Source organism: Phragmites australis, chromosome 2, assembly GCF_958298935.1.
Source record: "Phragmites australis chromosome 2, lpPhrAust1.1, whole genome shotgun sequence".
NCBI classification, from domain to species: domain Eukaryota; kingdom Viridiplantae; phylum Streptophyta; class Magnoliopsida; order Poales; family Poaceae; genus Phragmites; species Phragmites australis.
This window is the reverse complement of record NC_084922.1, coordinates 28,035,413-28,044,578: the sequence shown is the minus strand read 5'-3', so window position 1 is coordinate 28,044,578 and position 9,166 is coordinate 28,035,413. Positions and strand designations below refer to the sequence as shown.

Genomic DNA, 9,166 nt, shown 5'->3' with positions numbered 1-9,166 from the left:
GACCGAAATGGTGGTGAAGAGTGAGTGAAAGCTTTGCGTCAATGGACTGTGTGAGGCCATGGGAAGCTATGAATGATTCGCATCAATTATTTGAAGAATCAAGAAGAGATGGAGTGAAGATTATATGGAAGTTGGCAACCCTCAAGGTTTGAAAGAAAGAAGAGGTACTTGAAGGAATTCAAAGGCTCAAATTGGTTCAAACAAGTTTTACATTTGAATTTGAGTATAGGCATGTCGTACTATTAAAAGAGATGCAACATAGATCTAATTGTCGTGTCACAGTGCTCAAGAGTTTCTAACCAAACCCAAGTGAGACTTCTTTTTAGAAGTCCGGTGCGGAAAGTGTCAAAGTATCTGAATTGGGTTTCAGAGTGTTCCTAGTTTGATAAAATGTGTTGAGAATTATAAATTCAATTGGGATGTGTATCCCTCTGAATAATCTTTCTACAGAGTTCAAAATCGTCAAAATCGGACTTCAGAATCAAAAGTTATCGCCATTTTTAGAGGACCAGCTATGCTGAACTCGGATACTCCGGGTTCCGGATACACCGGGTGAGGTTCCGAGATGGGGTCTCGGTTTGGACCTTTTTAGTTTAACTGAAGACTCCAAGTTGACCCGGAGACTTCAGGTCAGTTAAAAAAAGTGTTATAACGGCTAGTTTTTGAGGGTTGGGTGTTTATACCCCCCTCACCCCCATCCTTTGGAGCTGCTGTGAGGGCACAAAAGAGAGCACATTTTATAGCCAAAAGAACTCCTTACCACTACATTTTAGTGAGAGATTTGAGAAGAAAAGTGAGCTGAGTTGAGAGATTGAAAGATTGAGTGCAAGTGAGCTAAAATCCATTCTTGAGTACTTGAGTTCATCGGCAAGAAGTTCGTGAAGCATTTGTTACTCTTGGAGATGAAGCCTCCTAGATGGCTAGGCGTTGCCCGACGAGCTCCCGTGCTTATGGTAAGCAACGGGAAAGTTTGTGAAGTTCTATCTCACCTCCGCAAAGAAAGAGATAAAACTAGTGGATCGAAAAAAGCGGTTGAAAGAGATCCGGCTTTTTAGAGCTTCCTCAACGGAGACGTATGATTCATGGTGGTGAATACGAACTTCATGAAATAAATCTTTGTCTCTCCACTTCAGTTTGTTTATTTTTGAGTTATTGCCCAATATTTGTGCATATTACTCGATCTACTTGCTCGTGTAAAATTGATTGTAGGTTATTCGTGGATCTACTTGTAATCATCACTTGGAACACACGATTTCATTTTGGTTTGAGCTTGAACTCTTTAGTTGTACTTTAATTTCATTTTTGAGCACATTATGTACAAAACCTGGAGGTTCCGGATTTAACCCAGAGACTCCGGATACTGTGGGTTGATCCAGATACTTTGTTGAACAGTGTTTTCAGGGTTTTTTAATTAATATTTTCTTGCATATCTTTTGCTATTATTGAATAATTTTTGTCATCCTAAGATTGTAACTTTCACACTTATTTAGGGTGATTGTGCATTAGTTGAGCATACCATATTTAGTTTTTTCACTTGTGAAAAGTTCGTTAGTTTATATTCCATTGTAAGTTTAGACCAACGGTAAAATGACGAATTTTTAAAAATCGTCTATTCACCCTCCTCTAAACGATATCATTATCTTTTTAGAAAGTGAACGAGCAAATAGAGCTAGAGATACCTCTTGTTACACTTCATGTGTTGTTATATGTACAAAGAAGAGGTAGTCCCCTTGCATCCTTGAATATTTTCATGAAGTAGTAACATTGTACAAAAGATAGGGGAGAATGGTTATTCTCCCTTGTCCATGTATTATAGCATATTGTAGTCGTGTCTTTATACTGTAGCAACACAATACACTTTTTAATTTTTTCCAAATAGACATATTCCTTGGGCTATATGTCTTTTCCTGACACTCTGAAGTTATATCCGACACTTGGGATTGTAGTATCCTCCGGCACCTTTTATCTCTATGCATATTAACAATGAAATGTGCAGATTGGTAGGACAGATGCAACAAATTTGTTTGAAAAGTACTTGGGGCAATTGAGCGAGTTTTACTAAATTCTCCTGGTTAAAAGAAACAAGCGAATTGGATGGATGAGGTTTTTTACTACTACGCTGTTTCGCGATTTTAGGCTCAAGTATGTGTAATCTGACCCAACTATCAAAGTTGTATTGTACCTATAAAAAACTTGGACATTTTGCAAAATACATTTGGCGTACGTCTGTAGACCCACGTACTCGTAGTCGAGTCCATCTCTGAATCGCAGCCGAAGCCGATTCGATTCCTGAATCCTATTTATAAATTCACCCTCGGCTAGCACGCATCAACCCAGTCCAAACCCAAATCTATCTCTATTGTTCGCGGTTCCGGCTAGAAATCTGCCGGCTCCAATGGCGCCGTCACCGAGAAATCCAGACACCCCTGATGACACGGCGTGTCCGAAAGAATTCGGCTTCCATGGCGACGCGCCGTCCGTCCGCAACATGTCACGCAGTGCGGGGGCCGTGGTCGCGGAGGGGGGCACCGGAGACGTCGAAGGCGCCTCTCGTCGTGAGCCTGGAACGGAAGTATGCAACGGCGGGCACGGTGTGAAGATGTCGCTCTTGCCGTTCAAGAAGAGAGCATTGAGCGATACTGGTAGTCGTAGCAGCAGCAGCTCCGGCGACTCCTTCTCGTTTTCTCCCAAGAAGAGATGGGTTGACGACTGGGCCGGTGCAGGGAGCGAACACGCCGGAGGCTGCGGCACTCCGGTTCGACGCGACCACGGCCCGGCGGCAGCAGAGGGAGCTAAGGCGGCTTCACCCGAACCTGCGGCCGAAGTCGACGCATTGGCCGAGGCCGAGAGGAAGCGCTTGTGTAGACGGAAGTGGATAGCCACAGCGGAGAGCAGTTCCGTGGCGCCGCAGCCGTCGGTGAAGAAGTTCACGCAAGATGGGATCCGAAGCGCCCCCCGGTTCAACGAACGCTTCCACCACGCGCACGCGGCAGTGACGACGACAACGAAGGAAGACAAACAGCGCAATAACACGGACGCCCGCGACGGCGTCGTCTTCGGCGAGGCGCTGCACCGCCGGCTCGCGCAGCTCGGCGCCACGGACCCGTCGTTCGTGTACCGGAAGCGGCTGGAGAAGAGCGACGTGAGGCCCAACCAGAACCGCCTGCTGGTGTCCTGCAAGCGCGAGAGCCGCCTGGCCGAGTGCCCGATCACCCCATGCTTCTCGCCCGCGGAGATGCGGCGCGTGGAGGACAAGAATGTCGGGCTGTTCGTGACGGCCCTGGACCGGAGCGGCCAGCGGCACACGCTGACGTGCAAGTTCCTCGAGTCGAACAGAGGCTACCGGTTCATCTCCGGGTGGGGCAACTTCCTGAGGCGGAACGGCCTGGTGCTCGACGCCAAGGGACGGTGGACGCGCGACGTGGACGTCGAGCTGTGGCTGTTCCGGTCGCGCGCGCTGCCGCGGCAGCCCAAGCTCGACAAGCACGGGAAGCTGGTCAAGGGCAAGGACAGGAAGCCTGTTGAAGGCAACGAGGAGGCCGACCACTTCCACCAGGACGGCGCCCTCGGCCTGGTCCTGCTGCACGAAGAGCACAGGAGGGGGCGCGACGATATCGAAGGATGAGATGGTTGAGGCGTATGGAGAGCGTGTGTCGCGCGCGTTGATCGGGATGATAATGCAACGAGGTGCCATGTCGGGGAGCGGAGTGCGGGAGAAGAGGGAAAACGTCTGCGCATAGGGGAGCTAGCCCGCGTCCCCGTCTGTGAGAAGTGCATCCTGCACTGCAATGTTTCAAAATTATTTTAGAAAAAAGTAGTAGTTAGAGCAGATGTAAGGTTATACAAATGTGCATGTTTATTTATTTCGAATTCGTCTAGGGTAATCACGCATCGATTTATCGTCTAGGAATTTACACGCTTGCAATGCGGGAAAATAACTACGGGTGCCATTGACTGTCACACAGAAATTCCGGTTGCATTGTCTATGCATGCCTTGAAAAGAAGGGTTCATCCATGTCTTGTTCTATGCAGCACATTTATACTTGATTAACCTCAGGTAAACAGTAAACGCAAAATATATCTATTTCTGATTTATTATTCACCTCAAGAGATGGAACACAAACTATGGCTACAAAATAGACTCTTAGCCTCGTAACAATCACAGGACATGTTTTGCAACTGCTGTATGATTTCAAAGGCTAACGGATGCGTCGCGCGTGAGGTGGATGTATACTTGGAAAATTACATCAATGAATAGGAGAGTAATTGAACCTGGAAAACTGTTTGCATTCATTCCTGACTAATACAAGCACAGATGCAGTTATCCTATACAGTTATCGTGAAGAAATAGAGTTTCAGCAAAACAGCCAGTCCCAACTGCAACAAGAATATTCCTGCAACAATCAGGAACCAACGCTCGCCAGCATTTACAATGTGAGCCCGGAGATTCACAGCAACAAAGGTAGCAGACATAAAACCAGCGACACCAGCAATCACCCATCTGAATATTTCTATCGGCACAATTGACAGAAGCTGTCACACGAAAGGAGAAAGTTAGGTTCAAGACCAAAAAGTTTTTTTAGTAAAATTCTAGTGCAAGAGCATAGTGCAGAAAATTAATCGAGTTCATTAAACAGAAGACTCCATCAACATAGAATCAGTAAGTGACAGATATAGCTAATGGAAGTAAAAAAAAAAATACTCCCTCTGATTGCAAATATGTGTTGCCCTACAGTCCATGCCAGTAAACATTTTTTTACCATCGATATATAGAGAAGTATTTAACCATATGAAATTGGTATCACTAAATTCATCATGAAAGAACTTCCATATTATACAACTTTTGTGACTTTTTAAAACATAAAGCTATATAAATTAGTGGTTAAAACGGTACCTTGCAGATCATGTCAATGTTCAGAACAAACTATATTAGTAATCAGACTATCAAAGGTAGTACGGTTCTTGAGAATTAATTTGTTTCATCTAAGGGTCTAACGCATATCAACTTCTTTAATACTGCTGTTAAACTCCAGTGTACTTATATTGCAATTCAAATAGAAGCCCAAACACAAAATGAGTGACCATAGGCCATAGCAGCACCAATAATACACTAATAGAGTTGTAACACCTATGATTATGTGCATTTTAGGTAAGTTCCTTACCGATGCTGGAATGAAGATGAACAAGGAGTATCCATAAAGGCACCACAGTTGCACCAGTCCAGCAGGTGCTGAGAAGTACTTAAGAATAACATATAAGAGAAGGGGAACAAACGTCACGTAGCCATAGAATAAGCCAGCAGACCAGGTAACCAAATTAATATCATAGTTCCACTCCTTCTTGTGCCATTTGTGCGATAGGTAGGTGACGAAAGTGGCAATGGATGCAGCAACGAAAATCAAGGTGGTGGACGTCCAGAATGGCCCATAACTATCAAACACAAAATAAAACAAGAAGGCATAATCACTAACAAATTAGGAGTTAATCATTGGTACAAGTACAAAACCGTCCAGGTAATTGACATTTGCCAAGTTATCTGTAGTCCTATCCCATTGTTAGTCAACAAGGTACATATACATAATTTCCATAACATCCTAAATTTGTATGATTGAACTTGAGTTGGCTCTTTCGGGAAGGAGCATTCAACGAAACTTCTCAGGCATGTTCAAAGTCTACTTCATGTAGATCCAATACAAGGAACCATATAGAACATAACAAAATATCGATTTAATTGCAAATGAACAGAGCTGGTCTCATGATATTATAAATGAATTATATGAAACAGACTAAAGTAATTCCAACTGGAAAATATTGGAGTTCAACGAACAACCGAAATGAAAACCATGACCATTTCTTTAATTAAAAAAGAATAAAATATGAATCTTCTACAGCATAGACATGGTATGTTTCGTTATTAAATTCAAAAGTTTTGTAAGTCCAGTATCAAGGAAAGACTGTCCCAGATATCAATTGAATTGCTTCAAGAAATGCTTCATTTGCGACATCAAATGAAAATGAACATCAGAAATTCCCATTGTGCTAAAAAGAACATGAATATCCAGTATTCCACTCCACTAGCAACTGCAAATACTCGTTAGCCAATACAATGATCAATGATGCCATCTGTTGAAATAAATCCTACAATCTCTTCTCGATAAAGGGGAGGTCTAACAATGCAATCATGTCAAACCCAGAGAATCATGTTAGCAATTTTTGACACTAGACAATGACCATTACTCTAAGGATCAGTTCTACCGATAGCAACACACCCTCCTGCACCAGAAAACTAAGCATTTGGAACAGTCAGTTGAGTGAAACCAGAAACCACTTTCGTAAGACTACATGACCAACAACTTCAACAGCCAAGCCAAACCAAACACATCCACATTCCGCACCGAAGGAAATTCCATACATCAAGGGTCAGCTTTAGCTCTTATTTATTTGCTTTGGTGATGGATGAGGTCACAAGGGACATCCAGGGAGATATCCCTAGGTGTATGCTCTTTGCTGACGATATGGTGCTAGTTGACGAGAGTAATAGGGGTTAATAGGAAATTGGAGTTGTGGATATATAATTTAAAATCGAACGGTTTTAGATTTAGTAGGACCAAAACCGAGTACATGAAGTGTGATTTTTGTGCTACTAGGTATGAAGGAGAAGATGTTAGTCTCAGTGGGGAGGTGGTTCACAAGAAGGATACCTTTCGATATTTGGGATCAATGCTATAGAGGGGTGGTGATATCGACGAAGATGTTAGTCATAGAATCAAAGCCGGATAGATGAAATGACGCCAAACTTCTAGCATCATCTGTGACGTGCTACAAAAGTTGAAAGGTAAGTTCTATGGAACGGCGATTCAATCCGTGATGTTGTATGGCGTCAAATGTTAGCCAACTAAAAGACGACATGTCTAACAATTAAATGTAGCAGAGATACGTATGTCGCAATGGATCTATGGCCATACAAGAAAGGATCATATCCGAAATAATTATATACGTGACAGGGTAGGGGTAGCGCCAATTGAAGAAAAGGCTATTCAACATCGGTTGAGATAGTTTGAACATATCCAACGGAGACCTCCAGAGTCACCTGTGCATAGCGGGATACTGAGACGCGCTGATAATGTGAAGAAAGACAGATGTTGACCAAACCTAACATGGAAAAAGTCTATAAAGAGAGACTTGAAGAAATGAAATACCCCCAAAGAACCATCCACGGATAGAAACGTGTAGAAGTTGGCAATCCACATGCCAGAACCAGAACTTATACATCAGTCTCCTTGTATCATTATTACTTCTATTTTATTTTTACTATTACTAGTACCTTTATTATCATTATTGTTTTCTCATCCTCTTTTTAGTTGGATCTTGTAGGTTTCATCTCTAGCCTATCCAACTTGCTTGGGACAAAGGCCGGCTCAATCGCATCTTTTCTTAGCGCCCTTTGAATCAACTTTACAATGCTTCAGTTAAGATAGGATAAATCGCGGCAAGCCTCTTTTTCATGTGTTTTTTTTCCAGGTTTTTGGATCTGATATTCTTTGGTGATTATCCTAGAGAAATGCGAGAGATCTTACAATCAAACTTACCGATGTTCACCTCGGAAGGGAAGAAGTTACTGCAATACAAGGCAGATTTTTTGGGCTAAATGTTGTAATCACTGACAACAAAAAAAATCATAAAGCATTCTAACCTCTCAATGATCTATCGCATTCGCTAACAAATCGTAAAGTTCTTTTCAGTGCAACAGTATGAAGCTAAACTATGTTCTCTAAGAGACGAGCAGGAAGCGATGGAAGCATACAGGTCGGGGTTCTCGGAGGTCTTTTCGGTGAAGGTGCCGCGGAAGGGGAAGACGGACTCCCAGATCCTCTCGACGACGTCGGCGGTGTCAACGTCGAAGTAGGGCTTGTACGCCGCCACGGAGAACATCCGGAACCAGCCGCCCTGCCCGGCGTCGTCGGACCCCGCACCGCTGCCTCTGGCACCGCCGCCGCCGCTGCCTCCTCCCCCGGGTTTGGAAGAGAAGGTGTCTGCGCAAAAGCCAAAACAGCCAAGTCAGATCCTAAGAGAAACCCAACGGAACACGGGGGAGAGACTGCGAGATCTGACCGTCGGCGTCGGTGGGCGGGCGGTAGGCGCCGGAGATCTTGCCCCTGGCCTCGGACGGCGGGAACGTCTGGAGGTTGGAGTCGGCGAACCTGATGGCCGGCGGATCCGGCCCCGTCGCCGCCTGCGAGGAGGGGAGCAGTGAGTGAGGCCGTGCCACGCGACAGGGAAACGATGGAGACACGCGTGGTGGCGCGAGGCGGGAAGGGTGCGTGCTTACCGGGACGGATCCGGAGGCCTTGGGGTCGTCGAGGGCGGAGTACCCACCGCCGGACATCATCTTCGCCGGCGACGGCGGCGAGGCAGAGGTGTTTTGCGGCGGGAAGGAGTAGTGCGAAGGGGGGTAGAATCGCAGGCCCGCCGCGTGAACGAGGGGTGGATCCGTGGATGGTTTATGCGGGATCTCGCATTGTCGCTGAGGCTCCGGCTTCTCGTTGGATTATAACCAAACCGGACCCACCTGGCACTCTCTGTGTACGTGAACAGTGCCGTTGTAGGTGATTGCTTGTAGTTTTTGTAAGCTAGCTGAGGGCATCCAGCCCAGTGTGGTTGAGGTGAAGTTTTAGGGCGCACTCGCGGGTGTTTGATGTGCATGAGCATGATGCGTGAATATGTTAGATGTACGTGCATACATGTGTAGTTATGTCATCTTCTAATAAAAAAAAGTTTCAAGAATAGCTTGGTCCATCGGACAACAACCATAATGGCTATGTTATGATGATAATATTGTCATGGTAATAGGCATATGACCTACCTCCTATTTGTATTTCTGATTGGATCATTCATACTAGGGCTGTAAGTATGTATTTTTTGAGTCATTAGATTGATCCAAAACTCAAAAAAAAAATTAAAATAAATTAAATTGTAACCCAGAACTACCCATTAGATGCATACTTGCATCTCTAATTCCTACTGATGACAAACACCGGAGTATCATCGAAAAATTGTTGCAACGTATACAAGCGCAGGGTTTAAAAACTCAGAGCCAGCCGGCGAACGCAGTACAGTACAGGGCATTCGGAGGAAACGGCACGGGTAGCTAGCTGGCCCGTGCAAG

General features: G+C 44.8%; 1 protein-coding gene across 1 annotated transcript; it reads right to left on the bottom strand.

The window, feature by feature from the left end:
• Nucleotides 1–4,266: 4,266 nt before the first annotated feature.
• LOC133907039 (uncharacterized) lies at nt 4,267–8,610 on the bottom strand. The gene is made up of 5 exons (XM_062349035.1): nt 8,330–8,610; nt 8,113–8,233; nt 7,805–8,033; nt 5,163–5,430; nt 4,267–4,533 (listed from the first exon to the last, which is right to left on the bottom strand). The coding sequence occupies exons 1-5, from the start codon at nt 8,387–8,389 to the stop codon at nt 4,327–4,329; spliced, it is 885 nt and encodes a 294-aa protein (XP_062205019.1). The 5' UTR covers nt 8,390–8,610; the 3' UTR covers nt 4,267–4,326.
• Between the last annotated feature and the right edge of the window lie 556 nt (nt 8,611–9,166).